At 37.1% G+C, this 14,594-nt stretch overlaps 1 protein-coding gene across 12 annotated transcripts in view; it reads left to right on the forward strand.

Annotated features, from left to right (window-relative positions):
- The window catches only part of GAB1 (GRB2 associated binding protein 1), a 95,963-nt gene that overhangs the window by 73,644 nt on the left and 7,725 nt on the right, over positions 1 to 14,594 (forward strand). For 7 of the 12 annotated variants that reach the window (XM_066996046.1, XM_048075033.2, XM_066996042.1 and 4 more), the window contains 3 exons: positions 1,215 to 1,300; positions 1,506 to 1,809; positions 14,337 to 14,426. In XM_066996046.1, the coding sequence (XP_066852147.1) occupies positions 1,215 to 1,300; positions 1,506 to 1,809; positions 14,337 to 14,426 (480 nt within the window). The remainder of the gene's footprint in view (positions 1 to 1,214; positions 1,301 to 1,505; positions 1,810 to 14,336; positions 14,427 to 14,594) is intronic. The other 5 variants (XM_066996048.1, XM_048075034.2, XM_066996045.1 and 2 more) reach the window with 2 other exon arrangements.

Here is a 14,594-nt window from a genome sequence, read left to right on the forward strand (position 1 = left end):
TACTTAAAGACTTTGGCGTATCTTGTTTTTCTGCCTGTTTGTTTGTTCCCATTCTTGTTTTCTCAGAGAACTTGGTGTTACAGAGAGCAGTTGTAGTTGTATTAATAACTCTTGGGATAAGAGTTTGATTTCTTTCAGGTTCTCAAGACAAGTGGGCCTAAAGCTGTTATTTTTAAAGAAATGGTCAAATGGTTAGAGCTGATGCTAATGTTTGAGGGGATTTTAAAGAATTGAGTTGTACTACCTGTGGGATGGGAGGCAGAAATGAGGAAGGAGACAAGCACAAGGCTTTTGCAGGAGGCAATATACAGAAGGGGCATGGTTGTACAGGCACTCAGATATTATTCAATTTGTCGTTCTTTTTTTTTAGGCTAGGTGCAGTGGTATTGGTGGACTCCTGCTCTACTTTGCTTTAAATGAGCAAAATGAAAGACGATAAATAATATTGCTTTAAAACTGAGATTATTGAAGCGGAGATTATTAGCCTCAGGAAAAGTAGCCTTCCTGAAAATGTTATTTTAATTTGACACTCAATAGTAGAAGTGTTTATTTTTCCTTCCAAGTAAAAATCTTTTTTAAAAAAAAAAATAAAAAATCCTCCTCTTCTTCTTAATGTGGGCTGTCAAGAGCCAGGACCCTGAAAAGCATGACATCTTTGTTTCTGTAGATGTTCATTCAAACTGAAAAACCCTGGAGACCCTAACAGGGGAACTGGGAGGAGGGGGGCGGGGGATACATGAGAGAAATTTACCTGTTATTGCACTGGATTAAATTCTGTTGAATCAGCACTTTCCAAGGGAAGGGTATTCGGTCAGAAAACTTCTCTCTAGACCTTAAATTACATCTGTTGTTCATTTATTTTAGAATAGGTTTCTCATGAGGGCCCTGTATCTCAAAACCTGCTCTTATGTTAAATTCTTAATGCCTGTCTATTTGAAAGGAAGAATTAGCTGGTTCTTTAAGAGGAAAAATTACTGTTGCTTTTTCTGCCATGGAAAACATCACTATAAGATTTTCAAGTTGACTGGTAAGTGCTAAGTTTGTTTATGAACATAGTCATCTCAAGTATATAGATAAAATCTGTTGGCCACAACTTCAGGAGTTGTGTTTGCACGGTCTCAGAAGCAGACAGTAAATAACAGGCTCTGGATGCCTGGTGCCAAGTGACAGGAACAGGGATGATAAATAGCCACTTTCTCTTCTTGTTTCTTTAGAAATTAGTTCTCAAGACTGTTATGATATTCCACGAACGTTTCCGAATGACAGATCTAATTCACTGGAGGGCTTTCATAACCACTTCGTAAGTATGACTTGATCTTATGAGAGATGGCAGTGACAGTGCTTGAATGCTTTTTGTTCCCATGTAAGAAGGCAAGCTGTACAGTGTTTGTGTTTTTCAGTTTCAAAAGAATATATTAATCTGAGTAGATTAGGTTAAGAGATTCATATGATTCACAGCTGATTGCATAACTTATTTTGTTAAAGGAAATATATGTTAATTCTAGAAAAACAGAAGCATGTTGACAGTGGGAAGTGTTTCAAGTGAAGAACTAGATGAAAATTATGTCCCAATGAATCCCAACTCTCCTCCACGACAGCATTCCAGCAGCTTCACTGAACCCATCCAGGAAACAAATTATGTACCAATGACACCAGGCACGTTTGATTTTCCGTTATTTGGAAAGCAAGTTCCTCCTCCTGCTCACATGGGTTTCAGGTCCAGTCCAAAGACCCCTCCCAGACGGTCAGTGCCTGTTGCAGAATGTGAGCCACCGCCAGTGGATCGGAACCTCAAACCAGACAGAAAAGGTGAGGAAAATGTCCAATAGAAGTTTACTCTTATCATCTAATAAAATAGCTCTTGCAACTTCTGATCAGTGGAAAATGATCACTTTCAGATATTCCAACAATTTTTATCCTATTAGGTATCCATACAATAAAAGAGTTCTAGATTGTTTCTTAAGGATGTTAAAACATTACAGTAACAATACCAAATCCAAGCATAGGTTTAAATTTAATTTCTGTAGTTATTAATCAAAAATTAGCATAGAATTGCCAACACTCAGAAGTATGAGTTTAGTCCTTGTGCAGAGAGGACAGCCAACTCACTATGAAGAGAGTACACAAGGAACTATATAGAATACGAATATATAGGCATAATAATGCTTGGTACAGGAGCAGCACACATTTCCATTATATGATGTAAAAATTAATAACTATTTTGGGTATTTGCTTTTGATGTCAACATTGTTAGCAATTATATAAGAGAAGATTTGTATATTGTGTGCTTTATAGCCCTATTTAAAGTATGTAGTAGTCATAGAATAATTCTTACAAATGCGTTCGAGTGAAGGAAAAAATAGATTGAAGGAAGTGTTAACCAGTAAGTACATAATGTTAAACCTTCATTTCAGTTTGTAAAAGCAAGGAAAATCACTTGATGTTAGGGCTGCCCAGTGCTTAAGTGGTAGCAGCCACACAGGGCAGTCGCAGGAAGATGTTTAACATGGGCTACGAGGTTACCATATAGGTTTTCCTTGGGATCCAAATGGGAGAAGGAAACTGCTAATTCAAGCCAATTGTTAAGGTATGTTCGCTGTATTGCACAAGCTCGATGCCATGCTTGCATTGCTATTTGTATAAACTGCAGTAAGTGAAAGCATATGAGCCTAGATTTTGAATTTTGTTGCCTTTATAGACTGTGATAGATTAAACAGTCATAAATCAAAAATAAGTGGTTTTGTGGGAATATTTTAAAGAGCTGAATGTGTGAGAGAGAACCGTTAGACGTTTGAGGGTGCTGCAACAACTTCAATGACAAAACTGAAAAAAAAAAAAATCGTAGATGCCCCACCAAAGCTATCCTTAAAACAAAACAAAACCACTCTTAAACATAGTGCACTGGGTTTACTTTGCCTTAAAATATGGATTATTTAGGTGACTGGTGGTATTAACCAACAGATACTATGTGTTCAGATGAAGTTATTTGTGTAGAGTATCACTGATAAATGGTTTAGACTTCCCAGTCAATCTGAAATGTTTTATCAGCCTATCAGAAATGCCTAAATTGTGGAAGAGGAAACTCAAGAAATTTAGGTCAGATGTCTGCACTACTTTGTATTTGAGTAAGTTCTCTTTGTAGAATTATGTTTAGGAAAAGAAAAAGTATTTAGATTTAGAGTGGCTGGTTTGAATTTGGAGAAAAATTAATGTCATAATCAGATGATCCAAAATATTAACCAAATAAAACTTTATATGGACTTTTTTTCCATTAAGTGAAAACAGCCTGTAAATAAGTGCATTGGACAGTATCATTATGATATAGATGATCTCAGTGTAAAATGCGAAGTGCCACGTCTCATTCTGACTGTCCATGTTCAGAAAATGAAATATGTCCTTTTTCAAAACCTTGGCAACCTTCTTGTGCCTAATTGTTTCAGTGTTAGCAGACAGTAGATCTGTTTTATTTTTTAAGAAATACTGGACAGTAACAGATTGAAACACGATACTGGAAAATATTCTCAAAATAAACACTGAGCTGCTTGAAAATATTTTCCCTGACTGGCTGGTTTGTGTATTTTACTGATAAGATGCTTGACCTTCAAAACTATTTAATTTTTATGTTGAAAAGCTTGGTTGGTGATGCAAAGCGGTCACATTGGTGTCTGCTGAGGAAGCGTTGCTATTCTTGCATCTCTCTTCTTGAAACTAAGTTAGTGTTTTACCTTTTAAAAGTGGTGTGTAAGACTTCTGCTTTGCTCCTGTCCACCAATGCTTTACAGATAAGACAGACCTAGCCAACAACAGGGAACAGGATGTTTAGATATGCTAACACATCTCTTAATGAGTATAGAGGTGCCCAGTGTAGCTTCTATTGGCCATATTTTTGCCTGCTGACTTTTAGAAGCTGAATCACCGTAAAAGAGCATGATTATTTTATGCAGTGTAAAAGATAGCATCACTTTGAGGCTAGCCATGAAAGTACATATTTTGTAGTGAATGCCTAGGGTCTGAAAAAAAACACAACTCTGTGAAGATCTTGAGCTACCAAGAACGATAATGATTCTGATTTATCACCAAGGGTTTTATCTTAGTAACACATGCACTGGCTCACTCAAGTTTTATCAAGCGCACTACTGTGAGACTTCCATTGTTGTGAAGAGCAGATACAATGATGCATCGGGATGATAACATTCCCATTTTAGTAGCTGCTCTATGTGCAAATCACTTCTTTCAGAAATACTTTTGGGAAAATAAAACTGCAGTTACTTTTGAACTAAAATAGGATAAAACTTCTGTTTTAGTTGGATCCTTACCTAATGAAAGCAAGTATATGCTTCATGTCCAGCTATGTTGCTGTTTTAGCTTTCAAGTTCTTGTAGCAACTTCTATTATAAGGTTGTTTCTGGTCATATAAATGTTTTGCAATGATGCTATGCCACATATTAGTGCATAACAAGTAAAAAGTGGGCCAGTATGTTTAGTAATGTCTAGGTAGACATAGGGATGAAATGGTACACAAAATAGTTAAGCTCATTAGTTAAGCCTTTTTAATTTTTTTTTAATATGATTGGTTCAAGAATTTCTGTTGGAAACCACCACTGCTTCTCTAGATATGATGTTACTGCCCTTACTGAGATCTGGTGTATGAGGGCTGTATTGTGCTCTGTCTGAAGAAGCTGATGTACTTTTTTCATTGGTTACAGACATTACTGCAAAAATTGTATTTTGCACGGCCTACAAGTAGCTATTCCTTCTTTGTAGGCATATTGAGAAATATCATCACCTTTAGCTTACTGAGCCAGAGCTAATGCTTCATGTTTTAATGTGGGCCAGGGAAGTTTGTCAAATGCAATTTTAGCACTGAATGTCACGAAGAAATAATGCAGTGAAACTAGCACAAGAGGAAGGCACTGCTTTTTATTGTCAAATGTACATGCTTATGCATCTCCTCTATTCTACACTTGTAAGTTTACAGACAGTGTAGTTTGGCAATGGTAGCAAATGGGTACGGTAACGATTGTCATGCTTGATCATTTCTGTTCTGCTGTCTTTGGAGAATCATGGACTAGGCAACAAAGATCTGGCAATTTGTCTATCAGCAGCAGTGACTGTGTATGTCTTCACAGCTCTGATATAAGCACCTAAAGTTCTAGAGAAGTTGTTAAAATTTTCCCAGTTGTGACTGAGGAATGAATGATAAAAATCAGTGACGTTGATAAACTAAATGTCAGCAAAACATGTTTCTAAAAGTCGCTAAGCTACATGCACAGTGTGTGGGCACTTCTTCAGTTTTTGAAAGCCAGAAGTTCTTCAGCCTTCCCAGTGGGAGTAGCCTGAGCAGGAGGGCATGGTGCTATGAGATGTTCTGTGTTGTTTTCGTCTGTTTTCTAGAATGGATTTGTTCTAGAGCATGGGGGGTTGGAGGGGTGAGAGAGAAAATGCAGTGCAATCTCAAGTCTTTTATGTAGTTTCACTCTTCTGGCTCACAGCTGCTTCTGTAAGTAGGGAGGGCTTCCAGTACTTTCTGGAAGTCTTGAAAGTAATTTCAAAACATGGTGTTGGCTTATGGCCCCAGTAGCTGGAATCAAAGCACTTTACTATTTCTTTAGAGAAGCATACCAAAAGGTAAGTGATATATTACTTGGGACAAAATTGAGAGCATTTGGCCAGATGCTTTTCTGCAGTCATCTGTAACTGAATGAAAAAAAAATCTTTCCTTAAAAATGTGTTTTTTCAGGGTGCTGTTTTTTAATAGTATATTATTATAATATGTTGTCTGCAGTGATTTTGTATTTCTGCTTTTTGGCTCTTTGGCTTGCTATGGTTGCATGTAGTCATGATGCTAAATTGGAAGCACTGTTGCTAGCAAAAGGCTTCAACCGGCATCAATGTTGCATCCATTCTTGCAATTGGGTATGTTCTCTGAGTTGTTAAAAGGCTCTGTGACTGGTTCTGCTGCAGAATGGTGCTTTGGCATTTTACTTTGGGGCACTCACATGTTCCTTCTTCAAAATGCTGCTTATCAAAGAAGGAGCAGTAGAATTAAAAGTACCCAAGTGCAGTGAGGCAAGCTAAGGAAAGCTAAGGCTGCAGAGAACAAACAGTCAGGTTTTCTTCTGCTTCACCTTGTGCTTTCCTAGGGCTCTTCAAAATATCTAAAAAAGGTTGTGATATGAGGCAGGGGATCCTGTGATCCTAGCCTGCTGACAGCTTGTAGGACCATAACAAACATTTTGCCACTCCACAAGGAACAATTCTGTATAGCAAAATGTCTTGAACAGGGAGGTGCTGGTTGGCTGTGCTGGCAGTCTGTGAGAAAGCTTTAAGGCCTGACAGAAATCTGTGAGTTCAGGCAACCTTAATCTTCAATACAAATGTGGTATTTATTTGTAGATCAAGGAAAGCACATGGACGAAAACACAAAGGGTAGGGGTTTTGAATTAGGTTTTGTTGGTCAGGAGATGGCTGGAGCAGGAGTGGGCCTCTACTCCAGCTGCTGTGAAAACTCGCCTAGCTCAGCGGAGACAGTGTTTGAATGAGATGGGGTGTCTGTGTGCATGGTAATGACACCCCCAGTTGTAATTTTTCTAAGTTATTATTTTTTCAAGTTGTAATTTTTCCAACTTGAATCAAACAATTTTGTGATGGAATTTGTAGCAGAGTTGTCTCCTTCAGAGTCTTAGTCTGGTGCTCTGCTTAGGGTAATGTGGTAACTTCCACTTTCTAAAGGGTAGCATGCCTTCGTACAAAAGCGGATTTTTTTTTAAGGTTCTAAAAAAGAAAAATATGAACTGTGAGCATATTGCTTAATTAACAAGTCATGCCCACTATGGAATGAAAATCAAAAGTTAAAACTCACTTGATTACAAAAATAGTAGCATTACACTCTCATGTTGATCCATAGTATTTAAAAAAACACTTTACAGAAGAAGTCAAATTTGTGCAGATACCAGTTCAGGGTCGTTGGGAGCTGTGATGGAACGATGTATTCAGGATCAGTAAGCAAACTGCTAATGGTCAAGAACTCATGATTCCCTGTTCCTTAGATAAAACAGTGTACTGGATTTTGTTCCTTGTGTCTTCACTGGCAGTTATATTTATCTGAATGTCGTTAGAGTTGAATTACGTTCAAGATGATTTTTAAGATTTTAATTCTTAGTCTTGGATTGAATTTCACAGCTTATTTTGCTGATGGCAAGAATAACAAATAGCTAGTCTAGTGCCTTTTCACCTTTTTTTCCCCCCCAAAAAAGATTTGTCTTTCAACAAAAATAAATCAGGATTTTGTGTAGAGATGCTTCTTGCAACTTCAGTCCACATGATTATCTTGAAAAGAAACTGCTGCTGGCCCTGGTAATTTTAAGCCCAGCAAACAGTAAACTAGGATTTAGAGAGAGTTAGTGATGTACTCATTTCTCTTCATGCAAATAAAATACCCAGTTGCACATTAAAAGAAACAAAGGGAGAGGGGTAGAAAATTATCAGAGTTGGTACTTGTGACTGTTTTAAAAATATTGCTGCTACTTGTTGAGTTCACTTAATCCGGTTGGTTTTCTTAGAGTTTTTTATCATTTAAGATGTTACATGACATAATTTGTGATCAAACCACACAAGTGGACTGCTTATAAAAATCTGACTGTCTTTTCCGTAAGTATTCGTGAGCATCTCCCAAACAGATTAACGTCATAAATTTTGTTTTCCAAAGTACATTTAAAAGTGTAGGCCGGCTTTGAAGAGGGAGCTATGCACAGAACTTCCACACGTGACAGGAAGCATCTGCCCTATTCTGGCCACCATACGACCCACTGTGATGCTTCTGGATGACAGTCATAATCACCCCTTGCAGTAATTCAGTCTGATCCTTTAAAAATCTCAAGCAAAATTGTTACTTGTTAAGGAAACTAAGAACCCTCATTAATAATGAAGTTGAGTTATAAATAGCCTAGTGAACAGTTGCCTTGTTAAATATTTACATGTGTTGAGTTGGACGAAATGAACATAGTATACATCCTGATATAGCAGGAGCACCACACCAGCATCCTGAAATAAAACTTCAGAGAAACAATTGAAACATTTGTGACAACAGGAGGTAAGACTTACTTTAAAAATGATGGAAAAAGAGGAGGAAAAAAAGGGGAGAGGTCTAAAAGAAGTTGGCAACACTACAGAGTTCCACACTATTATGATAGTTGCATATTCTTAAATGAAATATCACTTAGGCTCCAGGACAAGTAGGCAATGAAAAATTATGAATGATGGTTTTAATCCATAGGAAGAACTAAAATGAAGATCTGATGAATAAGCAACTAATTTTCACTATGACTTTTCAGAGCAGAAGTACTCTTCATTTTGTTTTAAGAAATCCAAGCACTTAATTGTTCTATTTAGTCTTGGAAGCTACACTTAGTATTTGTTCCATTTAAGAATTTTAAAAAAATAACACTTTGGAGGATGTTTTGATGTTTTCTCAGAGTCCCTAAAGCAGGATGAATACAAATTTACTGATTCTTCCCCCAAGCTCCAAAGCCTTCCTCCACATATAGTACTTCAAGAGTATTATACTTCCTCCATGGCAGTACTAAATTACTTCTATGAGGATATTTTTTGGTTACAAGCTTTAAATGAACTTAATAATGTCTTGCTATGGTCCACCAATCCTTAACTTGCAGCTGTGATTGGTCTCAGAAAATGTTGAAACAGCAAATAATTCCAAGACTTTCTTGGATAGCTACATTACAGCTGTAAATGAAGCTATAACTTATTGGATGTAATGGTTTTAAAACATTTAACATGTTTTCTAAAGACAAACTGCAAGAATTGCTCTGGTACCAGTTGTAGAGATGGTATTGTAGAACTTCAGAGATCCTAGGGAGAGCAGGAGCAGGAGAATACTGGTGATAACCCACTATATTTTTCCTCTCCTCATTTCTTTCTTTCCTGTATTTTAATGCCTGTTTAAGCAAACATTTTTTATATACATAGTCCTCCTATCCCTTTAGCATTTTTTTTATAGGTTTAACATTAGGCTTGATTTTTTCAAGGAACAAGTTGCTCCGTTTTTCAGTTTTCATTAAAAAAAAGTGAAAGCAATCTTAAGTAGTGTCCCTTGGACTTCATACATCTTCGTACAGCTTTAAGCTCCTAATCAATAAACACATCAGAACTCTGTACTTTGGCCTTAAACCACTACCTTTGGTATTGAAGGCTTTTAGTTGATCATGCGTTGGGGGATTGTTAAATATAGACATGTAGAATTACTTTCGAATTAGAGCAGTCAAATAGTATTTGGGTGATTAATAGCTTTGGTATTCTCTGAATAGTTTTTGTGGCATTTGGCAAGTATTTTATGAATACCAGTGAACCTTAACTATCAGATACATTTTGCCTTTATAATCAGATGTTTTTTCTAATTCATTCTTAATTTCTGGAGTATCCAAAGTACCAGTGCTCTGAGAGAAATTATTTGGAGAATATAAAGGTGTTTAAGAAAACTGGAGAGTATCTCTTTAGATGACGGATTTTAATTCATAATTTTGAAAGACTGAGCTGGTTCCACTTTGTTTTTACTGTCGTAAAGAGACTAGTCATCGTCTTCTGTGTGGAATCACTGACCAGAACTAAACACGGTATCGATACTCCTATTTGTTGCAGGATACTAGTATGGAAATGGATATGAATCTTGTGCAACTAAATACATGTTTCTAATTAGAAGTACCTTGGCAGGAAAAAGTCTTAATAAAAACAGAGATGAAAAAGCAAATTCAGGATATTTGTAGAGCTCCATGTTGAAGACCATGTACTCAGGAATCAGAGTTCGCTGGGGTGAGGAAGAGAAGGAAAGGGGGAGGTTATTCTGCATAATTGAAAGTCAAATAATAAACCCTGTGGGATTGAGACTGAGCTTCAGCCTTGTTTTTTTAAGGAAAAGGACACAGCAGTTCTGAGTACTGGAATTCTTGGACCTCTGCAAATTTCAGTTTCTCTAAAAAAAATAAATAAAATAAATGCAGCATCTTTATGTATTTAATGGAAACTGAAAAATGCTTTTAGTTATGTTGCTCTCAAAGTACTTCTATTGATGCAGGACACTCGTGGTTTTTTTTCCCTCTTGCTCTCCCCTTTCTATTCCAAGTAAAGCACTGCTTTAGCATTCCTGTGTCTGATCTCCTTGTCTCGTGAGGATTAGAGTCCTGTTGGCCAGGAAACAGCATTAGCAGATCACACATTTCTGAAATTTTATGTCACATTAGTAGATTTACTTTAAAATTTTAAGCTCTAAATACCTGGCGTTTAAAGAGTGTGTTGGCCTCATTCATGAGGATGTTTGCAATTTCCTGATGTAAAATCCATTGCCAGCAAGCTATGGAGAGCAAGCAACCACTCAAAAAACAAGCTTCTTTTTAACAGAAGTCTTGTTAGTACTAGTGCTTCAAGGCTATAGCCTGAAAACAAAATGAGACTATTCACTGGGTGCCTTGTGTTCTCAAAACCACAACTGGACCTACCTACTCTGATGCAGGACTTCACTGCAGTGGGAACCCTTCCTCTCTGCTTCCCCCTCGCCCTCCCCACATCATATTTCAAGGTGTTTTGGCAAACAAGAGAATACGTTAGGTAATGGGGAAAAAACAGCAACAAAACAAAAACGTTTTTCAATTATACCATTATTTGAAACAAAATCAAACAAGTGAAATGGACTCTTCTCCTGACGAGTTGCAAGACAAAGGCAGCATTGACACACACCGAAAGGCCAGGAGCAGAATTCATGCCATCTGACTGCACTTTAATGCTGGATCCATAATCACTTGTTCTACTTGGCAGTTTTTACAAGCAGCCATTTGTTAGAAAAATAGACTTCGTTAGTGATGTTTCAGCTCAGAGTGCCCTTGCACAGTATTTGTATCACTGAGTGTGTAGAAACTGAGTTTTTCTGGCTGTAGCGTTTTGCATTTTACAGGTGGTGACTTGACTGAACAATGAAAACATCTAATTTTCACTTCTTGTTTGGTTGGTTTCACTTGCTGTAACTTATTTGGTGTTTTGGCTTTTTTTTCTTCTGTGGGTTCCTTTCCAGCTGTGTTTTAACATCACGTTTCCTTTTAGTTCAAAAAAAAAGAAAAAAAAAAAGATATAAACTGTATTTTAACCCAGATTTTTTCGTTCCCGGAATAGGTTTGTAAATTAAAAGCGTTGCCTCATATAAGTGCCTAAACATTAGCTGAGGTAAACGAGGGCGAGTGGGCCTAAACCATAGGAAATGCATTCCGTAGTGTCACTGGTGTTGGAATACCAGATGGAGCTGGGAGCTTCACAGACACCTCGCATCACCTTTAGTACACTAATTAGAGGAATGGTCCTATCATCCTTCTTGGGCGGTTATTTTGGAGAATAAACATTGGAGACCAGTCCGTTGTACAGGTCTGATGCATTTTCTCTGTTATATCCAGCTCTTTACTCTGAGAGCACTTTGCTTCCCGCAAGCTTGGAGGAGCAAAGTAGAGAGGTTACATTAGGTTAGCATCAGGAATTTCAATTGTAGTATTTAAGCTTTTTCAGTCCTAAAAATTTGTTCTTCTGTTTGTAGATATGACTAATAGAGTAGCAGAACTGCTGATATTTAGATAAGGAATGGTAGTTTGAAATTCTTTGATGGATTTATTTAAAACATGCCTTTTGAGGGAGTTAGATATTATCAAGGGCTTTTCTGTGCCATAGCCTTACGTTATTCTTTTCTTAAATGAACAAAAATGGAGTAGAGGAATTCTGTAATACAGACCCAAAAATAAGAAACATCAGTCTCATGATTGTGATTTCCCCCCAACTCCTTTTCCTTTGCCTGGTGTCAGATTTTTCCTACTGCAATGTAAGCTCCTCAAAAGAGATTAGGCCTTTTGTTTTTTCATTTTGTAGAGGGAAAACTTGCACAAGTATTTTAACTCCCTGTGACAAACTAACTAAGGGAACTGCGTTATCCTGGCTATCTGGTAGCAGCAAGCTGTTTTGCCACTAAATTTATTTTAGGTTGAACAGTCTTTCAGGAGGAAGAGATGAAAACTCAGTCTATTTTATGCTGGAACATTTTGTATGTTCTTGTCTGATGCACAAGAGAAATATTATAGGGACCTGTACTTATTTAAATAGCTCTTCAGAAAGCCTCAGAACAGTTTTGAAGTGCTAATTTAAGTATGAGGCAGGCAATTACATAATGCTCATATTTTACAAAGAGGGATAATCACATAGTTCAGGAAGGTTAGCTGCATGAGACCACATAGAATCATTAACAAAAGCAGAAATAATGAGTCACAGCCCTGACTTCCATGTGCTTCTCTCCCATACTGTTGGTTTCAGTTGCTTCAGCCTACATTTGGCTGTAAGAGGAGAGGTTATAAAGTACATGCTGGTTAAATAATTTCATTAACCCTATTACGTGTGCTAGATTTCTCACTATACTTAAGATCTATGCTCATGTGTAAGTACGTTGATTGGCATTTTAAACTGAGTTGTATTGGCCTGAGTTTCTTTTAAATCAGATTATAAAACTGAAACAGAATTAATATGACTAGGTAAGGATATTGAGCATCAAATTGTTCTTATTAGAAAACATTGGAATTTGAACGTCTAAATCTGTTCAATTGAGCTTGAGATCTTGGCCTTCTGTATAGGCAAGCTTTTATCATTGAGTTGTAGGCAAGGTACTTAGGAATATTGAATCAGCTCAGAATAAACTTGGCAGCGTGTTGGGTCATGCTTTTGATCTAGGTCCAGTCAACAGCATACTTTACGGAAATACCATGTGTACCACTTGACAGTTCAAGTCTTTGGTCAGCATTGCCCAGCCACTTGGTCTCTTCATCAGCACTTCTAGCCATTTAAGGGATCATCTGTTTTTGAAATTAGAAAAGAAGCCTTTGTGTGAAAATAATTTCATGTTCTTTTGTTTTAAAGCTGCTGTGTGGCAATATTAGTAAATAAATAGTCTTACCTGCATGGTCTCTTGGAAGTGCTGTGTAAAATTTAAGACACAGTAAAAAAAAAAATAAAAAAAATCTGTTTACCTTTCTTATTTGATTATTCCCAATACTTAGCGATAACAGTAATAGAGCACTTCATATGCAAAACCCTTGGGGTAGGGATTTGCAAACTCCTGGTGTTCATTGCCAAATTTATTTTTTACAAAGCGTTCTCACTCATTGCTGGTAGAACCAGCCCACATCTGAGTCTGTGCCAGTCCTTTTCCCTTTTGTGCTGTAGGGCAACTTTTGAACATAATCAGCCTTAAACTTATTTGGTTTATTGTATATCTTTACCTTTCATATGGCTTCTTGGTGTACCACTTGAAGGCACTCACTTTTTGTAATATTAAACAAACCCTTTGTCAGGTAGACTTTCATGACAAGTTAGTTATCATGCATTATTGATCGTACTTATTTAAAATACACAATGTGACCAGGACTGCTTGCAGAGTTTTGTTAGGTTGGCTAAGAGGTTCCTTACTGAGAAGGGGGTTATATTACTACTGCCTGGAGGGAGCATGTTGAATCTAAAATGTGTTCTTATTTTGTACTCATCTTGTTACCAGGTTCATTTAAAAGGTTGCGTTGTATGATAGCATAGAATATTAGGGAATGATTAGTGCATCCACTGCACTTGTACATGTTCATATACAATGGGAAAAAGAATTAGATATCATTTTCTGATAGGGCTGTTTGTGGTGAGGGCTGGAATGCTCTGTGCTGTATGCAGGCTGGGAGCTTCGAAAGAAAGTCACCCTGCTTCTGCAAGGTCAGGGAGGGGGTTTTGATGCAGATCGATACAGATCTCTCGGTAGCAAGTTTAACTACAGTGTGGAGTTCTTGGTGGCTTCTCAGCTAAGGGGGTATGTAGTGGGTAGGACGTTTCCCTAGACCATCCCTATTTCCAATGTAATACTGGAGCTAAAGAGGACTTAATTTCTTTGAGGGTAGCTTGACTTATGTCTGAAAGGTGACTATTCTCCTGTCATGCTAGGTATTCCTCAAATATGGAATTTATGTAATACAACTTGAACATAGTGGTCAGTTACAAAATTTGTTGATACATGTTTTAGCCTTTTTGTATAGCTTTTATGCTTGCCTCCAGCAAATGACTTGCATGCAGTGTTTTCTTTGTTTCAAGTTTGGTGCTTAAGCCTTTAGCGTGAGACCTAACTAGACTGTAAAACTCTTCCTTCAGCAGCTTGCTTGTGCTTGTGGTGTTAACCTTTCTGCAGGGGGTTGTGCTGTTTATTTACAAAATTCCATTTTCCAGTTATAAAAAGAATATTATATTAAGAGAGTCTTCTTTTTACCAATTAGGTCAAAGTCCTAAAATTTTAAGACCTAAACCACATGGTTTAGAGCGAACTGATTCACAAACCATAGGTGACTTTACTACAAGAAGAAAGGGTATGTACTTGAGCACTGTATGTATATGGAGCTTTATAAAAATAAATAAAAATTAAGCGAACTGTTACTTTATAACTCTCCTCTAGTCTTCTTACTTCTATTATAATCTAAGATCATAGACGCGTATCCAATGCCAAGCAAAAAACTATGTTAGAAATTAAAGCCTTT

This window comes from Anser cygnoides, chromosome 4 (assembly GCF_040182565.1).
Source record: "Anser cygnoides isolate HZ-2024a breed goose chromosome 4, Taihu_goose_T2T_genome, whole genome shotgun sequence".
Classification (NCBI taxonomy): domain Eukaryota; kingdom Metazoa; phylum Chordata; class Aves; order Anseriformes; family Anatidae; genus Anser; species Anser cygnoides.